General features: G+C 49.0%; 2 protein-coding genes across 4 annotated transcripts in view; one reads left to right on the top strand and one right to left on the bottom strand.

Moving 5' to 3' along the window:
* Positions 1–21651, bottom strand: part of IFT81 (intraflagellar transport 81) — a 138175-nt gene that overhangs the window by 83082 nt on the left and 33442 nt on the right. The window lies entirely within an intron of this gene.
* The window catches only part of P2RX7 (purinergic receptor P2X 7), a 36465-nt gene continuing 21695 nt past the window's right edge, over positions 6882–21651 (top strand). The window contains exons 1-3 of the mRNA XM_037052059.1: positions 6882–7097; positions 19703–19871; positions 20921–20989. Coding sequence (XP_036907954.1) covers positions 6979–7097; positions 19703–19871; positions 20921–20989 — 357 coding nt within the window. The 5' untranslated portion in view covers positions 6882–6978. The remainder of the gene's footprint in view (positions 7098–19702; positions 19872–20920; positions 20990–21651) is intronic.

The raw sequence follows: 21651 nt of genomic DNA, 5'->3' as shown, positions 1-21651 counted from the left end.
TGAGTTTCCAAGGCCCCAGGCCTTCCTCCAACGGGTATGTGAACTCGACCACAAGAAACACGGCCGGGCAGCGTGTCGCACATCTTTTACATACAAAAAGTTAGAATGCCACTCCACTGCCCTCTCTCTACCGACCTTCTCTCTCTGAGCTCCTATTCTAATTTCTCTAATCTCTCTGAGCTCCTATTCTAATTTCTTTCCTCCTTGATTTTAAGTGCTTTTATCATATACTAAGTTCCCACTTTCCTTTAGGTTTAATACTTGACTCTATCCTGTCCCATTAACTTATGTCAGGTCCTCATGAGTGCCTTTTAATTAAACAGCTTTATAATTGCTGTTAGTATCTCGCGCGGCTACAGGCTTATTTGTGAGTCATTGGCTTTTGGGTCCACACTCCCTCCCGGGGTTCCTCTCCTTCCCTGATGCCTCCGTTGAGCCTCCTTGGTGTTGGTGGCCTTCAGGGATCTGCCTCAGCCTTGCTCCGGGCCCCTGTACCCTCTCCCGAGGCAGACACCCTGCCTCCACTCTTGCCCCTCTACCCATTTTCCAAGGAGCAGCAGCCAGAACGCCTTCACTAAAGTGCTCTGCTTGTAAACCGCCTAGCGCTCTCCGGATGGGCTCCAGACCACTCGCCACAGCCCGGGAGGCTGAACTATAGGAGTTTTCCTCCAAGCACGAGGTCCTGAGACAAGGATTCACTGCGCGGTTTATCTGGGAGGTTGAGGCCCGGAAGGGGAGTGGGGCAGTGGGACAGGAAGCATTCAAGAGCAGGTCACTGTGCTGTGGGTGTCAGGGGCTCAATCCCCCTAGGGACCTCTGGGAGACTGCCTGGACTGCCCTGAGTCGTGTCACCTGAGACAGGGGCGCAGAGGAAGTCAACCTGAGCCCTCGGCCTTGGAGCCTTTATTCCCAGAGAGCCCCTTACCTCTCTCCACCTTGCCCTTCCTTCTAGCTCGCTCTCTCTACCCACTCCCCACAAGGCGGGTTTGTTGGGGCCCCGCCCACAGCTACAGCTGATTGGACCAGAGATAAAGAGCCAGGTCAACCAGATTCCTTCCTCTGGGATTCTGGAATTGGGCAGTGATCAGCGTTTTTCATTGAACAGCAGACACCTAACTGAGATAAATTTGTTTGGCCAAGTAGCCTCGGAGGAGCAGGGAAGTCCGGCGTGTGGAGGAACGGGCAGAGGCGGGACCGCAAGGCTTTAGACAGACTGAAAGGGCAACCTCAGTGCAGCGCGTTTCCCCTTTCTGATCCTGTTCACAGGTTCTTGCAAAGGCGGGCCCCATTTCCTGCATTTGAGTTCTTTTTTTTTTTCAGGATTGTTGTTCAGTTACAGTTGTCCCTATGCATTTAATTCTGAGACCAACCATGTTTCCTCAAAAACTTCCTTTGCCACTGAAGGGCAATCGCTTGACTTTCTGCCCTGTAACAGAAACACACGTAACAACCCCCCAACTCCCAGCACTCACGCCCTTGACTAAGAACTTCACCCAAGCCCCCTCTTCCCTCCACTCCACTCAGGACCTCACCTCCTACTCCACAAAGAAACAGAGACCACCCATCTTGACGTTCCACTTTGAACATCTTCGGGGGTTTTTTTCGTTAAAGGATTTATTTTTATTTTTGCCCTATGACCTGAAACAAATACTGAATTTTGCTGAGTCTCTTGTTTTGTGACTACAGCCACAAGTTCTACAGAAAATGCTGTCACTCTCGCTCGTGCCTCAAGGAACCCTTATAAGGCTCAATGCTTCAGTGTTTTCAGTCATTTGCAACAAAGCTTTTGTTTCAAATATTTAGAGCTATTTTCAAAGTTCATTTTTAGGAGCAAGTCACACAACAATACAGATTTACTTTATTTATGTTGTAGATTAACCAGCAAGCCTAAAAACCTCGTTGAGAGAGAAAGAGAAATGAGGGCATTTGTGAGCTCTGAAGAAGGCCTTTGACAAGATACGGCCCTCCAAATTCACTTGCATGTCTAAATAACCCTCTTTTTTGTATTACTCGCATAGAATATTTTCCCATTTACAATTTATTGCCACAGCTTTTGTTATACCACGCCTCAGAGCAGGGTGTCAAGAATGTAATTTCAACTCCTTAACAATTAAGGAGTAGTTACGTGTATACAGTCCTAAAATTATTTCAGCCCTTTGAAGGCAACCTCGAGGCTGATGCGGCCCCCAGTGAAAATAAGTTTGACAGCCCTGCCTTTGAGTCATATGCCTCTATTCTATTTAAATCTACTGTGGGAGCTTAGGTTGGAGTGCGTAAATATTTCACTAGTGCCAGGCAGTGCTAGGCCCATTTAATTAATTCATTGTCTCATTCAGTCCTGTCTGTGAGCTGGGTACTGTTTTTCTTCACAAATAAACTAATTACCGTGCGGGTACAATTAATCACAACATAAAGATTCTCTAGGTAACTTCACACCCTGAGTCTGGCTCAGGCCTGGCCACAAAGAAGGTCTTCAGTAAAGATCCACAGAATGAATGATGCCATTTATTGACTATCCAGTCGATTTTTTTAACTAATAGTTTAAAGGCTCTTTTAATATAACAAAATTTTCATAAACGTGAAAAGTACTTTATACTGTTTCTCTAAAAGCACAATATATTGCTTTTCAATATATTTAAAAAGTCTAACCCTTTTATTTAAGATAATATTTTTCAGCCCTGGCTGGTGTAGCTCAGTGGATTGAGCACGGGCCTGCGAACCAAACAACCAGTTTCATTCCCAGTCAGGGCACATGCCTGGGTTGCAGGCCAGTTCCCAACAGGGGATGCATGAGAGGTAACCATACATTGATATTTCTCTCCCTCTCTCCTTCCCTTCCCCTCTAAAGATAAATAAATAAAATCTTTAAAAAAACACATATAAGAAAATATTCTTCATATCGTCCACCTAACACTTTGATTTTTTTATGTTAATGAAAATTTCCCTTCGTCCCTTCATCCTTAAGCAAGCAAACAAACCAACCTTTTCTGCTTCCATTAGACTACACAGTGAATATCTAAAGCTTTAAGATATCCAGCCACTGAAAAATCTTTGCTCCTGTCAGTGAAAGGAGACCCGGAGTGTTTGCCTCAATACATAACTGAGTGATTCATTTGGGTTTTATTATTAGTTGAACACGAAGACTTCCATCAGTATCCTAAAGATGGGATAGCAGAGTATAGACCCATATTTCATTGTTGAACATCTTTGAATGGCTCAAATGTTTCCATCTTAACTACCCCCCGTCTTCCCTTAACCCTGTGGCCCCCACTAGAAACCACCCTGACCTCCCCCGACCCCGGGCCAAGCTGGCAGGAAAAGCCATCCGCTTCTGCTCCCTCCACTCTCCGCCTCATCGGCCCTTCCTTGCACTGCTGCCTTGTGGAAAGGCGCTCCATCCCGAAGATGTGATTTGCAGTGTCTATGGGATACTTAGGCTCTGCACTGATGTGGATCTCAGAAGGCAGGTTTGGTCTGGAGCTGGAGATTCTTAAAAACCTATCAGCGATTTTCAAAAAGTAACGCACGCATATGGGAGAGAAAACACTGACTAATCCCCCAGTTCCCTCCCTACACACCATCTTGAATATCCTTCCAAACGCAGCCAGCTCCATGGACATGGGAACTACGCTGTCACAGAGGGACCCATGCCTACGTGGGAACAGGACTCCCGTGCCCAGGCTCGGCTTACTGTCCCGCTGTTGCCATCATGAAATTTTAAATTTTGAATAAAGGACCCCATGTGCCATTTTGCACTGAGCCCCCTCCCCCAAATTATGCAGTAGGTCCCATTTCCAGCTTTAGTTCACGCATACTGAGACACACGATGTACACACGGGCCCTTCCTCCCACTCTCTTTTCTTTTAGCGTTTTGGTGATTCTTAAAAGAACATGTGTGGATGAAACTTTCCAGGGAGGAGATGCAAAAGTCATTAGTGCTGTTGACCAAACAATTCTGCTTCTTCTGTTTCTACGTGGGAGCCATGTTGGTAGGATTGCGTTTCTTGGCTCCCCGGGGGTTCAATGGGGCCAAGTGACTGGCTTTGACCAATGAATTAGAAGCAGAAGCGAGTGCATTATTTCTAGCTCAGAGCATCTCCATGCGACTGTAAGACCCGAGAGGTTTTTCATTTGGAGCTCGAGACAGTAGCTGTTCCATGGTGTTGACCTCTTCGTGACTTTGGTGAACGGAGCCTCCTGGGTGACTGACTGATGAGGGACATTCAGTGTTGATGAAAAAACAAGCTGCCATTGTTTTTATGCCATGAGATGTGTGGCATTTTTTGTTACTGCAGCGCAGCCTGTCCTGTCCTGACTGATAGAAATATAAAAGGTGCTGAGACAGAATTCGCTAGAATGGACATTTAAGGGGGGAAGAGAGCCACAGAAAGATGGGACAAAGAGTCATAAAGGTAAAAATGAGAAACCGGCAGAAGAGAGAACTCAGAGGAGTCATGGGAAGAAACTGCCCCAAGAAGTAGAGAGTGGTCGATGATATCGAATGCATCCAAGAGGTTAAGTAAAATAAGGAATAAAACATATCCACTGAATCTGGCAGCTGAGACTTCGTTAGTAAGCTTACTGGGTGTTGAGGGTGGGGAATAGCAGACAGAGGGCAGAGGAAACAGAGTAGGAAGAGTATGAGGGAGGAGGGTATGAGTTCGGCAGAAAGACCAGGGGAAAGTATGTCTTTGGCTGGTGGCAAGGGCAATACTGAAGTGATCTGCCAGTTCTGGGCATTTCCTATCAATGGAATCATATATGTGGTCTTTGTGTCTGGCCTCTCTCACTCAGCATCATGTTCTCAAGGCCCATCCACATTGTAACAGGTATCAGGGCTTCGTTCCTTTTCACGGCTGAGTAGTATTCCACTGGATGGACGAACCATGTCTTGTTTATCCATTCACCTGTTGGTGGACATATGGGTTGTCTGCCTGCTCACTACTCTATCCACTAGCGGCTGGTGCTCTTGGGGATGACTGAACAAATGAATGAACAGCATGAACAGTGTGGTCCAACGTCACAAAAATGGCAAGGTGTGAGCCCAGGATTGGAAGCCAGGCAGCACGTCCCTCGGTGCCTGTGTTCTAACCATCAGGCTCCACTACCCTGACAAGAGTCCTGAGGACCTCCCCTTTTTACAGATGAGATTACTGTATCTTCCGAAAAATGACAGCATACCCCAGTGGGACCATTTATCATGGGTGTCAGCAGAGTTAAGAAAAAGCAGTAAGGACGGTGAGTCACTTGGGGCTGGCAACAGCAGGGAGCCCTTCCTGCCCCTAGGCCTGAAGCGGGGTGGTATGGTGCCCTGAAGCCCCGGCTGTGCACTCGGGATGAGAGGGGCCAGGAGAGTTCACATTTGCCCTCACGGTCCTCCTGCTCTCTGGACTCCTGAACTGGGAGACAGGAGGTAAGGGAGCCCCTGATACAGTTCACAGGGGTGAGAAAGTAACATTTAGCTAAGACTGGAAAAGTGAAAATTGCCCATGGCCACTTATCACGCCAAAAGGGCAGAAATGGGTAGAGTGCAGCAAAAATATATGGAAACAGTCTCCTCTGCAGCTGTGAAGTGATCGTGCCCCATGTTTGAGTGAGGGACGACTGCTTTCTTACTCACTGAGAAATGCCATCCTCTAAAACCAGAGACTTCCGGAAACGTTGCTACTTGAAATGGCATTGGTAAGGATGAAAAAATCCACTTTTGCCTGGAGGATCTAAAGCACTCAGGGGGCACTCAGATCCCCTGGGCCCCTGACACATTGCACATCTTAGCTTTATTGCTCCCGAGGAAACAGGGCCCTGGGTCCACTTTAAAATCCAGGTGTGAAGTTGACTGTCGTGTACAAAACCTGCTTTGCCTTGAGCCTGTCAAAATCTGCTTTCACTTAAATTTAATCTAGCCCTGACTGGCATGGCTCAGTGGGTTGGGCATTGTTCCGCAAACCCAAAGGTTGCAGGTTCAATTCCCAGTCAGGGCACATGCCTGGGTTTCGGGTTTGATTCCACGTCGAGGCGCATACAAGAGGCACCAATGAATGTTTCTCTTGCACATCAATGTTTCTCTCCCTCCCTTCCCCCCTCTCTAAACATAAATAAATTCTTTAAAATAAATAAGCTTATTTAAACTCCACCCCTCTCCTCCGGAATCCTGAGATAGCTCTGCCCCTCTGTTAGATGCTGCCCCACAGTTCCTCGGGCCCAGGTTCTCCCTCGTTGAATGGACCAAAACCTAGCTCCGTTGGATGGCTCTGTTGGATGGTGGTCTCAGGCGGACTAGCTTGGGCCATGGGTGGACCTCCCGGGGCACAGAACATGATAGAGAGAGGCTGTAGAGGGCCATGCGAGACAAATCCAGAGTCGAAATACAGTACCCTGGCTCCCTCCACACACGGCAAATCGGATTCCCCTACTATCTACGGACAGGAGTGTTGTGAGGAAGTGGCGGGAGAAAGACATCGGGGAGACCTTTACTCACCCACAGTTCATACACATCTGGGCTGAATAAAGGGTTGTAGAAACGAATCAATCAGTCTCTGCGTGGGGCTGGGGGCAATGGAAAGACCGAGGCCATTTGCTAAGGCACAATGGAAGCACTGGGGCTCCTGACATTTGAAAGGCTGCCTCTTTCTCCCAAAGGAAATGAGTCAAAAAGTGAAAGGAAAGGGGGGAAAGGCAGAATTCCAAAAATGCCCTCCCTTTGAACACCATCTTTGTGCAGGCATCTGGGGGAGGCCGGCCGGGGCAGGGTCATCTGCCAAGGAGGCCCGTAGGACTTGGCTTCCCTTGTTTATCCCCAGCCACAACTGGGCAGCTGCCAGGGTCCGCCCCAACTCTGCCGTCATTGGAGGAATTGAAACTTAAAGGCTGCTGCTAAGGATCAGGACGGTTCATTTCCTCTTACTGGTGGGCCTGCTATGACCTGCATGGGAAGGCTGAGCCCTGGTCCAGCTCCAAGCGAATAGCGAGCCTCTCACCATGCCAGCCTGCTCGGACAACTTTCTCCAGTATGAGACAAACAGGATCATACAGATCCAGAGCACGAACTATGGCACCATTAAGTGGATCCTCCACGTGGTTGTCTTTTCCTATGTTAGGTAAGTGGGGTGTGGGGATGTCCCCCCAATCTCTGCAGTGGTTGACGGCACAGATAATGCCAAGGTGCTGCTTCTGGTACATAGCCTGAGTTCCGCACGTTTTAAAGTCTGAGGCATGCCTCTCACAGCAAGCTGGCGGAGAAGGGGTGCGGGCGGCTGGCGAGGAAGGGAGGGGGCCAGCAGGGAAGCAGCAGGCAGGTGGAAGCAGTGCCAGTCTGCTGAAGAAGCCATGAGAGGCGAGTGTGATGCTGGGTTCTGTCCTGGGCCTGCCAGGGTGAAATCGGCAGGACGTGCCCGGGAAAGGTGGGAAAACACAAGGCAACACCCTGGATTCCCAGGGAGGGGGCAAGGAATCCAAGGCACCTGGTGATAAGGCTGGCGACTATCTGAGTCATCATTGCCTAGGGGGAGGAATGGGGCCAGACTTGCAAACCAACTTTAGGTCCTCTCCAGTGTCAGGAAGGCCCCCACACCCCTCCCCCCCTTCCCCTCCCCTTCCCTCCCTTCTGCATTTCCTTTCCTTTCCTTTCCTTTCCTTTCCTTTCCTTTCCTTTCTCTTCCTTCCTTCCTCTTTCTTTTTTTTTGACAGCTTATTAAGCTATAATTTGCATAGTACACAATTCACTCGATTAAAGTGTACGATTTAGTGGTTTTAATCATATTCACAGAGTTGTACAATCACCACCACAGTTTTAGAATATTCTCTTCACCCCAAAAAGAAATCCCACATCCCTGAGTCATCATCCCCAATCTCCCTATTCCGCTGAAGCTCCGGGCACCCACTGATCCATTTTCTGTGTCTGTGGATTTGTTTATCCTGGACATTTCATAGAAACAGAATCAGAGAGTGCTTGGTCCTTCGTGACTGGCTTCTTGCACTCAGCATCATGTTCTCAAGGCTCATCCAGCTTGGAGCACGTGTCGGTACTTCACTCCTTTTCACGGCAGAGTAATAGTCCCCTGTACGGACAGACCACTTCCTGGTGGACCTCTGGGCTGTTTCCGGTTTGAGGCTGTTGTGAATGCTGCTGCTATGAACACTCGTGTACAGGTTTTCGCATGGTTTCAGTTTTGTTGGGTATGTGACTGTGAATGACATGGGCGGATCATTTTGGTAACTGTTTTCAACCTTTTGAGGAACCGCCCAGCTGGTTTTCCCCGAGGCTGCCCCATTTCACCTTCCTACCAGCGGGGCATCACCCGACGCCTCCACGGCCGCACCTGCGGTCGTTACCTGCCCTCTGAATCGCAGGCGTCCTAGGGGGACGCAAAGTGGCACCCCCTTGCGGTTTGGGTTCACATTTTCCTGATGGGTGACGCCCCCTTGCTCTTTGCGGAGATGATCATGGTGGTCACTTGCATATATCCGAGGGCAGGGTAGTCACGCAACCGCTCCGAGCCTCGGTTTCTGCATCTGTTCACAGAGTTGTTGCGATAAACAGAAAAGGTATGCAAGCCCTTATCAGGGCCTGGCCTGGGGCAAGAGCTCCACAAACGGCAGCTGTTTGCAAAAAGAATCTTTCTGAGTATCATGGGTACTTTCGTATGCAGTACAGCCTCTCCTCTGACTATCAAAGCAACCATGCCTCCCCTTGGGATCTGAGGTCTAGAATCGTGGATTCGGAAACCCTTCACCTTTTTGAGTTTCCTTATCTCTAAAACGGGGGTGCCGGTGGTTGTGAGAATGAAATGAAGTTAATAAACGCCAAGCTGCTAGAGAAACACCTGGCACACGGCAAGCTGTGACCAGGTGTTCATTCTTCTTATTAATATTAATTATTCGGACCATCACAATTTGACTCATCTGTTTACCGTGCAGCAAATACTGAATAAAAAACACGTTAGAATTCTAAAATAAGACACATTAGTTTGACCAGATACCACAGAGCGGACGGTAAAAGCGTAGTTAGTAAATGCTCCCTCATGCATCAATACCTAGATCAGAGGTCACGATTCAGGTAACAGATGCTGTAGCTAACTTCCTGCTATTCCTGGGTTAGCCCTGCTGTGCGGGAGCCAGGAGAGAGAGCGCAGTTAAACCAACACAGCCGTTCCGTGACTGGCGCCCCGGCGTCGGGCTGGGATGGGACACTCGGGTCGGGGTGCGTTCCCTCGGGGGGCCTCCGCTCCCACGTACTTCCCGTAGAGCGAGCATTTGCCGCCCTACCTGCAAATCTAGACGCGTGTTTTCCACCCAGCATGTCCCCTAAAATAAGGCCAGCGCCTTTACTTTCACCTGGAGCAAAACTGGAAAAACAGCAGCTTGTTGCAGAGCGGGAGGGAAAACTGGCTCGGAGGGGCTCGCTGGCAGGAGGAGGGTCTGCGGGCTGCGTGCTGTGCACGGTCCAAGGGTTGAGTGAAGACACAGTTTTTTGACCCTAAGTGCTAAGTGTGGAAGACAACCCCATGTAAGAGGCTTCTCCGTTGTTTATATTTTAAAATATAAAATGGGAGAACAAATACTGCCAGCTGTGTGTTCGCCCTCTGGGTTGGCGGAAGATTTACAGCTCACGGGATGGTGTCCCGTGGAACACAGCTTGGGAAATGCTGCCTTAAATTGTACTGTGAGGCCTCCACTTGATAGAACTGCAGGTTGGCCATCTAGGAAATGGGTAGATCCATGGTGCACAGGGACTGGGGGGGGGGGGGGTCGTGTACANGGAAATGGGTAGATCCATGGTGCACAGGGACTGGGGGGGGGGGGGTCGTGTACATCAGTTAGGGCTGGTGCGGACCATAGATGGAAGTCCAGATGGGCTCAGGCAGAACCCAGGACATGCAGCAGCAGGTGCTGGGGTCTGGCCTGGGGCTCTGGGTCTAGGGGCTGCCCACGCTAGGGCTGAAAAGGCAAAGGGCCAGGATAATTAAGACAGGGCATCAGTTATTGATACTGGGGTATAAGGCAGGGGCTGGCAATACAGGAACTAAGACAAGTCCCTCACAACCGAGTTCTGATCCAGAGTCAAAGGCAGTGCCTCCAGCTTCCAGGGTTGCAAGCGTGTGTGAACAGGATATAGAGCTGGTCTGTGTTAGCCGTATTGTTTGGCTAGGTGACAGAAACCTAAGTCAAGTTAGCCACCAAGCCACACAGGACGATCTACTGTCGTGTAACCGGGCAGCATAAGAGATGGAACTATACTCTGCCATAGACGGTTATAAAAGTTCAAAATGTGTTATCAGGGCTGGGTCTCTCTCCCCACATCTTGGATCTATTTGGTCTTCTTGAGTAGGCTATCTCCATAGGAAAATGGCACACTCATAACCTCCCATCTTCTCCTTCTGACAACAATCCCAGAGGAACCAACCCCAGAGGAACAAATAAGTGTTTTCTGATAGCTCTGCCGAGAAAGTCTCAGGAAAGATTCTGATTGGTTGAGCTTGAGTTACATATTTATCTCTCAACCAATCAGTGTGGCTAGGGGCATGGCGTCACCTGATTGGCCAGTCCGAGGTCGTGTGCTCAGTTTTGGGGCAGCAAGTAGGCAGAGGGTAAAGGGGCTGAATGAGTCTGACCTGAACCACAGTCAGTGGCTTTCCCTGAATTAAAAAAATGATGTTGCCAGAACAAACGGGAAAAGAAAGTGGTGGGTGCAGGGAGGGAGTAGGGAAGAGACAGCCAAAAGCCAAACTCCTTACAAGGTCTCAGTGGGTAATCATGATCTGAACAGTGTAGTTTGGGCGTCCACTTCTCAATTATATATCACAGCTTAGTTTCCCAGCCTCTCTCGAAGCTAGGAGATAGGCACGAGGCCCAAGCCCAGAGTTTTCAAACATAAGCACCAAGCAAAACTTTAGCACACTGGGAATAACATGAGGTGGAGGGTGTGAGCAGAATTCATCTCTAGGAGTTTATGGGGGCGGTACCAGCCTTGACCTCCCCAAGGAGGTGCACTTCCCCGGACCTGTGCTTCAGAAGCCCCTCTGTGGCCCTGGCTGGCTGTTGGCTGTAAGCTTCCCCATAGAGTGAGAAGCCTGTGGGGGCCGTGTTAGTTTTCTACTGTGGCTTAATGTATCAGCACAGGCTCAGGTAGCTGAGCTACCGTTCACCTGGTAGCTCACAGTTCTGTAGGTTAGTGGTTTGGGCATGGCGTGACTGGGCCCTCTGCTCAGAGACGCACAAGGTTGCAATTAAATGTGAGCTGGGCTGTGTTCTCACTCTGGAACTCTGGAGGAAAAAGTCTGTTTAGTTTTTTTCCATAATGTTTCCATTTGATCGCTATCCACTTCAACTGGTCTGCCCAACCGTGGAGCATCATCCAGCAAGAAATCTCCAGCATGAAACTTCACAAACCACTTTGGACACATTCGATCAGTCACAGCACCTTCTCCATGCACTGCACAAATCTTTTTTTGCATTTCAGTTGTGTTTTTACCTTTCTTGAAGAAATAAAGCATAATATGCTGAAAATGTTGCATATTTTCTTCCATCTTCAGTATTAAAATGGCTACACAAAAATTCACCAATTTTGATAAGCCTTTTTTAAACACATGCTAATGTGACGGCTGTCACAATACAATCTAACAAAATTGTTTCGAATGAAGTTAAAGACAACTAAGCACTACTAGAGCCATCGTAAGGAAAAAACAGACTTTTTGGCCACTCCAATGCTTCCAAGCTCATCCTCGTTGATACAACATCCCATTCCTTGCGCTTATAGGACCGAGAGCTCTGTTTGCTGGCTGTCAGCCAGGGGCATCTCTCAGATTCTGGAGGCTACTCACATTCTCTGTCACGTGGCCTTCTCCACCCCCAAGCCAGCGATGACATGATGAATTGTTCTCATGTTTCACTCAAATCTCTGACTTCTTTCCTGGGATCTTCTGCTTTTGAAGGGTTCATGAGATTGAGTCAGGCCTACCTAGACGGTCTTCCTGTCTCAAGTTCAGCTGTACAATACAACCTGAACATCCTTCAGGTTGGAATGGAAGGACATCCTTCATTCTCAAAGTCTGGGGCACTGGGCAGGGTCTAGCTGCCAGGATACAGGAAATACTGAGGGCGTTTGAGAGCTCTGCCTGCCCCAGGGCCAGAACGTGCCCATTTGGAAGTGCACTCCCCGCCGCTCTGTGTATTCGGGACTGCAGAATTCTCTCCCCAAAGGGCCCTGAACCTCTTCTAAGATTTATTCTCCTGAGAGAAGACCATAGCAACCATAGCAGCCACGGCACCCATGGGCATGGGCAGCTGTATACAGGTGGTGGGTATGGAAGGAGCAGGGCGTGGAGGAGATAAGAATACAAATGGAGGGAGGGATATCTTGTGGGAGGCTACTGGGCCGTCCAGATGAGAGCTGACGGTGACTGGGAGTAAGGAGGTGACAGTGGTGGAGAAGTAGGCGGAGACTAGGGGAATAACATTAGGAAGATGAAACAGTAAAATGTATGAGGGGGAGTGAGGGAAAGGATAAGTTGGGAAGTGTCCCTGTTTCTGGCTTGAGCAACTGATGGGTGGTGGAAGAAATGTACTGGGATGGGAAATGCGGGAGAAAAACCCCATTTGGGGTGGAAGATATAAGTTCAGAACTGAAAGCCCTGAGTCTGACGTGTCTGTGGGACACACAGGTGTGAGTAGTTGGACATGTGAATCTGGAGCCAGAGATACAGATGTATTTGTCACCGGCATACACATGGTAACCAGAACCATGGAAGTAGCTGTAACTGACCAGAAGGGAAGGCTTGGATGAGAAGGCGAGAGGGCTTAGAACCGACCCCTGGGGAAGGCTGACCTTTAAGTGATGGGAGCACAGAAGTCCTGGCAGGATTCTCAGACGGTGGCCACAGAGACCCAAAGTCAGGGGGATGTGGGTTCCAGGAAGGTAGGGGAAGAAAGGAAAGGAGCTGGTGGTTGATATTGGAGTCACGTGCTCCTAAGAGTTCCGGGAAGATCAGGGCTGCGGTGTGTCTATCGGATTCAGTGAAGAAGTTGCTGTTCAAAGTCGTTGTTTACTTGACAAGGGAGGCTTAGAGGAGGGGTGTGGGCGGAGACAGACTGCAGTGAGAGGAGGGGGGGTGGGGATGTGAAAGCGATGTGGTAACCCGTTCTCTCAAGGGGTTTGGCCACCAGGGAGAGGAAAGGTGTCAAGGGGCAACGGGAGGAGAACGTGGGGTTGCAAGAGGATTCATTTTTAAGATGGGAGAAGATGTTGAAGTGCAGATGGAGAGGAGACAGGAGAGAGGGAGGTATGAGACTCATGAAAGTTACCATTGTCTTCGTCATTAGTGTCACCAGCTAGCATCCCCAAGGAAAGTGCGCCGTGTCCCGGGAATGCTCTGCTGAGACGTTTCTTCTCCACATTGAGCCAAAAGCTACCTCCCTGCAGTTCTCCCCTTTGGTTGGAGTTCTGCCCTGTGGCCCTCCTCCCACCTGACACTCTTCAAATGGCTGCACCCTGTATGGTATTTCTCCTCTTCTTCAACACGGTAGCCTCGATCCCGCTGGTCCTGTGTCCCCAGCTCAGTGTCCAGACCTTTACCACCTCAGCCAAGCCCACAGGACCACACGCTTGTTTGTCAAGGCCTTCTTAAAAGGTGGGACGTTCGATTTTGCTTTGCTGGTCGAGACAGGATATCATTCAACCTTTTGTGGTTTGAGATATCAAAGATCCTTGTCTAAGTATGTGCCTGGTGCTGTGACAGAGGAGGGTGGAGAGACTGAAGCACAGGGCTCAGGAGAATAAATGGAGCCTCATTCCTGAGCGTGAATGCTCATGCCCGAAGTCAGGAACATGGGTGTGTTACTTCCTACGGCAGAAGGAAGTAACTCTGCAGATGTGATTAAGTTCCGTGTCTTGTGTCGGGAGGTTATCTCTGATTACATGACAAGAGTCCTCAAAAGAGAGACTCGGGAGGGTCAAGGTTAGAGCAGGGAGGTGTGACCACAGGAACAGAGGCTGGTGTGACATGGCTCTGCACCCCGGAATGCCCGGCCACCTCTAGGGGCTGGAGAAGGCGAGGAACAGATTCTCTCATGAAGGAAGCTTCCAGAAGGAACCAGCCCGGCCGTCACCTTATTTCACAATATGATCCCTAGAAATTTAAAAGAATACATCTGTGTTGTTTGAAGCCACTGGGTACATGATAATTTGCTATAGCAGCAACGGATAACTAGGGTAATCAGTATTGAACTTGCTTTGGGGATGCAGGCTCTCCCCCACTTCCTCCTCAGCACATCTTTTGCTGCCCTTGGCCCTTTGCTGACCTCCCCACACAGCAGAGTGGACCAGGGATGGACATAATCCGATTCTTCCCTTGGGACTTCACGTGCAAGAAGCAGAGGCTTCTTGCCTAGAATCTCCACGAGGTGCAGAAGGCGCAGAGCCCAGACCCACCCCTGTGTGTGCTGCCCTGGTTTAGGCGGGTGGGGAAGAGTTCACTTTCAGGTCATGTCCTTTCGATTTAACTCACCTTTGCTCAGCGAGCCCCCGCCAGATAAGAGTTAACCATTGCTCACTGAGCCCCAGACAGATAAGAGAGAGCCAGGCTTGGCCGAAGGGCACTTTTTTCTGCAGCGCTTCGAGGCACGGTGCGGTGCCTCTCACCATGCCAGCACGGTGCCAACTCCCCCACGTGTGCTACTCTCTGAAAGTCACGAAAGTCATTCAAATTCAGAACCTGTGGTTCGGGACTCTGAGGCAGCTCCTTTTAATGGGTGCCCTCTGCTACATCTGGTGAGTTGGCGCGGTGGGCCAGCCTAAGGGCCCATCTCACTCTCCATCCCCCTCTCTACCCTTACCCCCTACCCTTGACGGCCTGTGAGTACCCAGGCTTCTCTCCTATCAGCCCTCTCTGCCTGCCCAGACCCTTCTGCTGCCTCTCCCCCATCATCTCTAACCACCCATCCAACAAGACCTGGCTGAATCCCCAGCCCCTTCGTGCCGCCATTCGCTCCAGGACTTGGTGGTTTGCAGGCTCCAGAGCGCACAGAACTGTAGCTTTTTAGAGCTGAAGGTCACAGGGAGTAGGAAGCCAGACAGTTATCTCCTCATTCAGGTTCTGAATGCATGGCCCCTGAGAGGTGACACGGCTTGTCTAAGTCACCAAGTGAGTTGGGAAAGAGCCACTTGGGATGGTCATTAGAAAATTCTTACCACAGGGCAGAGTACTACAAACTCTTTTTTCCCTCCGATGCAGCTCTGAAGCACTTTAATTCTTAAAATGATATGTTTGTTATTATACAAAGATAAGCCTTCCGATTTACGAGAGGGCGGGACTGCACTGAGGCTGATCTGGAACACGCTGTACATTCTGGGATGGGTATCAGAGATCAGATCCAAGCTTCCCGAATGGTGGGCCAGGCCGACCAGTGCCCCCCCCCCCCCACCGTGCACCGCTGCCACATCCATCCTGGAAAAACCACTGCGGGGCCCATGTGCCTGCCGTGATACGAGGCTGAACCAGACTGTGGAGCAGAGCTACGTACTTGTAGCTCTGCCTCGTGTACGCTGACTGGGCCTCAGACCTGGGTCTCTAGCCATGCAGTCTTTCTTGATGAGCTTTCTTTTTTCGTGAGTGTTCAGAAATGCTAAACTTAAGATATAAAGCATTGCCGTCCAATTGAAGAAACAAAACATCACTAATGCATTTTTAGCTCCCTGCAGACCCAGCCTTTATCCTGTTCTCTTTCCCCTCCCCTTATTAACATCACCCTAAATTAGGCACTTGTCATTCTGTTTGTTTGTTTTTTTTTAAGATTTTATTTATTTATCTTTAGAGGGGGAAAGGAGAGAGGGAGAGAAACATCAATGTATGGTTGCCTTTCGTGCGTCCCCTGCTGGGAGTTGGCCTGCAGGGAACCAGCCTGCAACCCAGGCATGTGCCCTGACTGGGAATCGAACCGCGATTGTGTGGTTCGCAGGCCCGCGCTCAATCCACTGAGCTACACCAGCCAGGGCATTCTGTTTGTTTTTATATTTCTACAACATATGTCCATAGCTATAAAAATGTTTTTGCTTTTTTAATTGAGGTGAAATTCATATAACATAAAACCAACCACTTTAAAGGGTACAGTTCAGCGGCATTTAGTGTATCCACAGCCTCACACAATCACCAGTACTCTACTTCCAAAACGCTGTGACCACCTGTCCTAAAAGAAACCCTGTCCCCGTGAGGCAGTTCGTTCCCATTTCCCCCTGCCCTCAGCCCCTGGCAACCTCCATCTACTCCTTGTCTCCATGGACTCACCTATTCTAAATCTTTCATATCAATGGGATCTTATTCTATACGACCTTTTGTGTTCGGCTTCTTTCACTTTCACTCAGCACCATGTAGTCAGCGTTCATCCACAGTATCGCGTGTTTCGGTATTTCGTTCCTTTTTTTACGGCTGAATAATACGGGGGTAGACCACATTTTGTCTTTTCCATTCTGCTACTGATAAACCTTTGGGTTGCTCCCAGCTTTGGGCTACTGTGAATAGTACTGCTATGAATATGCATGGACAGGTATTTGTTTTGGGTACATGATATTGTTTTGGATTTCTTTAAACCTTGGAACACGCATGCTCCCGTTGCTCAGCATTCTCTCCACATTGACTCAAGCATCTCTCCATTGTTTTCACTGCTGCAGAGCATCCCACTGTATGGGTCCAACAATTCATCTGTTCGATGTTCAAGGACATTCAGGTTATCTCCAGTTTTCCCTCTTACAAATAACGCTACCGTAAACATTCCTGTACGTAGCTCCTGAGGCACAGACATGAGGGTGTGCACCCACCTGCAAATGGGAGTGGGACGGCTGGGTCACAGGGAAAGCACTTCTCCAGGTGGACTTCAGCTGGCAAACACGAGTTGTCTTCTCATGAGTCTCCCAGGTGTTCTCAACCCGGACTGTGCATTAGAACCAGCTGGGGAAGTTTGAAAATATATTTAGGAACCTGGATAGCTCTCCAGACATCCTAAACCAGTTTCCAGGGGTGAGTCTGGGGGTTGCGATTTGGAAAGCTACCTAAGTGATTATACATCACAGCCAAGGTTGAGAATAACTGGGACCACATCTTGGACCAATAACTTGGTTTCCCAGGTCAGTTCCTAGTGGATAACCATTGGCTTAGACTTCCTAATGTCATTCAGATATTAGGGGCTGGGCAAAAGGAAGAGATCAAATAGATACATGCTGAATGAATAAAGAAAGCATTTAGGGTGAACTCTTTTTTGTATTTTTTAAAATTTATTTAATTACTGTTCAAGTACAGTTTTCTGTTTTTACTCCCATATCAGCGCACCCCTCCAGTGCTGCCCACCTCCCTCCCATTTCCACCCCCCTTAGTTGTTGTCCGTGTGTCCTTTATACTAGTTCCTGTAAATCCTTCCCCTTTTTCCCCTGAAATTCCCTCCCCTCGCCCCTCTGGTCACTGTCCCTTGTTCTCTATTTCAGTGTCTTTGTTTTTATTTTGCTTGCTTATTTGTTTTGTTGTTTAGCTTCCTGTTAAAGGTGAGATCATATGGTATTTGTCTTTCAACACCTGGCTTATTTCACTCAGCATAATACTTTCCAGTTCCACCCATGCTGTTGTTGCAAAGGGTAGGAGCTCCTTCTTTCTTTCTGCTGCATAGAATTCCATTGTGTATATGTATCATAATTTTTTGATCCAGGGTAAACTTTTTAAAAAATTATATTTTATTGATTATGCTCCTACAGTTGTCCTGATTTTTCCCTCCTTGCCCCCCTCTACCCAGCACCCACCACTCACTCAGGCAATCCCCCCACCATTGTTCATGTCCATGGGTCATGTGTATAAATTCTTTGGCTACTCCATTTCCTATCCTGTACTTTACATCCCCATGGCTATTCTGTAACGACCTATTAAGTACTTCTTAATCCCCTCACCTCTTCACCCATTCTCCCCCACACCTCCCTCTCGTCTGGCAACCTTCTGGTAACTAACTTCTTTTCTCTTCCTTTTAAGAGTCTCTCTTTATCTTTAACCTTTGGCATTTTGATTACAATGTGTCTTAGAGTGAACCTCTTTGCATCCATCATAATTGGGACTCTCTCTACTTCCTGTTCTTACATGTCTATTTCCTTCACCAAATCATTATTTCTTGCACTGTTTTTTCAGATTTCCAATTTCTTGCTTTCTCTTCTCCTCTGGCAGTCCTATGAGGCAAATGTTGGACCTCTTCAAGTTGTCTCAGAGGCTGTTTGAACTATCCTCATTTTTTCTTGCTTCTTGTTCTGCATGGTTGTCTTTTGCTTCCTTATGTTCCAAATCATTTAGATTCTTGGCTCCATCCATTCTACTGCTGTTTCCCTGTAAATTGTTCTTTATTCCAATTATTGTATCCTTTGTTTCTGACTGGGTCTTCTTTATGCTGCTGAAGTCCTCGCTAAGTTCCGTAAGCATACTTATATAAACAGCGTTTTGAACTCTGCATCTGATAGATTGCTTACCTCCATTTTGTTTAGCTCTTTATCTGGAGTTTTGATCTGTTCCTTCCTTTGGGCCGTGCTTCTTTGTCTCCTTGTTTGGGCAGCCTCCCTGTGTTTGTTTCTATGTATTAGGTAGAGCTGCTCTGACTCCATGTCTTGGTCGTGTGGCCTAATGTAGTAGGTGTCCTGTAGGGTCCAGTGGCACAGCCTCCCCTATCACCCAAGCTGGGTATTCAAGGTGTGCCCTTTTGTGTGGGCTGAGTACACCTTCCTGTTGTAATTGAGTCTTGATTGCTGTTAACAGATCAGTGGGAGGGATTTTAGGGTAAACTCTTAATGATTGAGAGCAATGGAGTACAGGGAAAACATCAATGTGGATAAAATCTACCATTTTCAATATTCAATTCCACTTCCCCTCTCTAGTTCCCTTGACATAGTTTAGATTCATATTCTAAATAAGGTATTAACAGCTAATGAACTAACCAAAATGCAAGAGACCAGAGGCAGAACCACAAGTACAGCACGTGGTTAAAGGGCCTGGTTCTCCCAGTCTGGGAGCTCAATTCTACCACTGACGATCTGTGTGACCTGGGCAAGTTCCTTCTGAGGAACTTCCTTCCTTCCTTCCTTCCTTCCTTCTGAGCCTTTTCCTCACTTACAGAGGGTGATGGCGACAGGTACTATCTCCTATTGTTGTGAGGCTTAAAAGAGAGGATGCATGACGAGCACGTGGCACATATGACGAGTTCAAGGAATGGCAGCGCCTATTATCAGTATTATTTATAAGCCAGGTGCGTCTTTGTGGAAGACAGGTGGCTGACCTGCCGGACACACCCTTAGGTAGGTGCTGATGTGTTACCGAGCCCCAGAACGAAGCTGGTGGACCAACATAGGGGTGGACTCTGGTATGCGAGCAGCTGTCCTGTAAGTGAGGGTCTCTACGAGGCAGTATTAGAGGCTGGCTCTGGGCAATAGTTCCCATGCAGTGAGCCCTCAGTGCAGACACAACACGGTGGAGTTTGCGTACATGTATCAGTTCATCCTCGCAGCAGCAACCCTGTGAAGCGGGTCTGATTCTTCGTCCCATCTTACACACGAGGAATATGAGTTACAGAGGAGGCGAGTCATGTGCCCAAAGGTACTCAGCAAAGCTGGGATTTGAAGGGAGGTGGCCTTCATCTGTAACCACTGCGCCGCCCTCGGGAAAGCCACTGATGCTTCTCTGTGTCTGCCACTTAGCTTTGCCCTGGTGACCGACAAGCTGTACCAGAAGAAAGAGTCTGTCATCAGCTCGGTGCACACCAAGGTGAAAGGGCTGGCGGAGGTGAAAGAGGAGATTCTAGGGAACGGAGAGAAGAAGGTGGTGTCCACTGTCTTCGACCCGGCGGATTACGCCTTCCCCTTGCAGGTGAGCCCTGGCCAGCACCCTCCCAGGATTCATCCCTGCTCACTGTCACCAGGGCCTCACCCTCCTCCTGAGACCTGGGGCCTCCCTCCTGAAAAACACTGGGCCTGCTCGAAAAGCTCTGTGAAAAATCCCAATGGGGAAATCCTAAAAACTGCAAAATCAGGTCAGCTCTGACAGCTCAAAGGAAAGGACTCTTTGCTTTATTAAGCCTTGCACGGTTTCTCGAAATAGCTGTGTGTCCTGGTGCATTTAAAACCCGACTTGACTCACTCACACTGATCTACACGCTGCTTTTTAGAAGCAAGGCCACCGAGTCAGCAGGGAGTGCCTAGAGTCACCAGGGCCAGCTCTTCTACCTTGTTAGTGTGGCATTGTATCGACAAAAATGTCCCCAGGAAAACACTCCTAGGCACGTTTCCGCACAAAGGAAGGATTATAGATGACAAAGAAAGAGAGGATGTGGGTCCCAGAGAAAGGATATGTGGCTGCCTAACTTCGAAAGAAGAGAACACAGGAATTACAACTGTCCAAAGGAAACATCAAAATGAGCTTGAGAACACCAAAGGACAGATGGGGGCCGGAGGGACCAAAGGGCATATTTGCAGGCCTCTCTGCTGCAGCATAAAACCCAAGCTGCGATGTTTGTTTCCAACAGTGGGTGGTTAAAACCTCCAGCTATGGAGGTTTTCCCAGGTGATGAGATGCCCTATTGCCCTTTAGTTAAAGTCCTGGATAGTCTAAACAGCACTCCCCTGAAGCCAACACCCCCGCTCCCACCTCCCCAGGTCTCCTGAGTTTCCATTTAACACGATTTTGCTGTGAGGCTGGAATGGGAATTGAAGGTTCAGTCGGTGTGAATGTGCCCATGCTCCACAGGGCGGCTCCCCCAGCTCTGATACGGAGCCCTCCTTAGTCCCAAATTTGCTTCCAGACTGAGGCCTAGAAGAGTAGGAAGGTTCGGCCCCAGGCACTTAGCAAGCTGGATTATTATGATTAAGTAGCTCTGTTCTTAAAAGGCTTTCATCTGACGTCTCTCCTTTTCTCCCCAGGGGAACTCCTTCTTTGTGATGACAAACTTTCTCAAGACAAAAGGCCAGCAGCGTGGGGTGTGTCCGGAGGTGAGGAGGGTGCCCGGAGCAGTTAGACTGGTGATGAGGGTTCCTGGAGGAGGCCCGGGTCAGAGAAAGGGAATGTGAAGGCGGAAACTGCGATCCCGGATCTGAGCTCACAAGTTCTTACGGAGCCTCTTTTGTGGGGTGTAGTCCGGGCTGGGTGGGAGAAGGGTCAGAAGGCCTTGCAGTTCTCTCTCTCTCACTCTGTAGCCCCTCGGTCTCCAGCTCCAGCATTAGGAGCCTGTGGGGACCAGAATCCGCTTCCCCCATCGCCCACCCCTGCGTGGCTCAAACAACACTGGTCTTTGGGGCACTTGTGCAGCATCTCACATTTCGGTGAAGCCTCACAAACTTAGGAGGGTGACAGCATTCCCAGCCCCACTTTACAGGTCAGAACACAGATCAGAGAGGTTAAGTGACTTCCCCTAGGTCACCCAGCTTGCTGGAGGAAAGAGCCAAGCTTACAACTCAGGTGTCCTCTTTGTCGGCTTTCCCTGCAGTGATCCACTGGGAACTGCCTGTGTGGGAACACTGCCAAACAGGCCAAGTTTGCCTTTTATCCCATTTCCTGGAGCTACTTGTCTCTCCCCCACCACCACCCATGTAGTCTTCCCCAACTGGGCTTTGTCCTCTCCATACTCTTGACTTTCCCCTGCTTCCCTACCAAA

The sequence above is a fragment of the Sturnira hondurensis genome, unplaced genomic scaffold (assembly GCF_014824575.4).
Source record: "Sturnira hondurensis isolate 20B ecotype Veracruz unplaced genomic scaffold, ASM1482457v3 Scaffold0007406, whole genome shotgun sequence".
Lineage (NCBI taxonomy): Eukaryota > Metazoa > Chordata > Mammalia > Chiroptera > Phyllostomidae > Sturnira > Sturnira hondurensis.
Note: the sequence above shows the minus strand (reverse complement) of the source record. Positions and strands in the feature narration are given on the sequence as shown.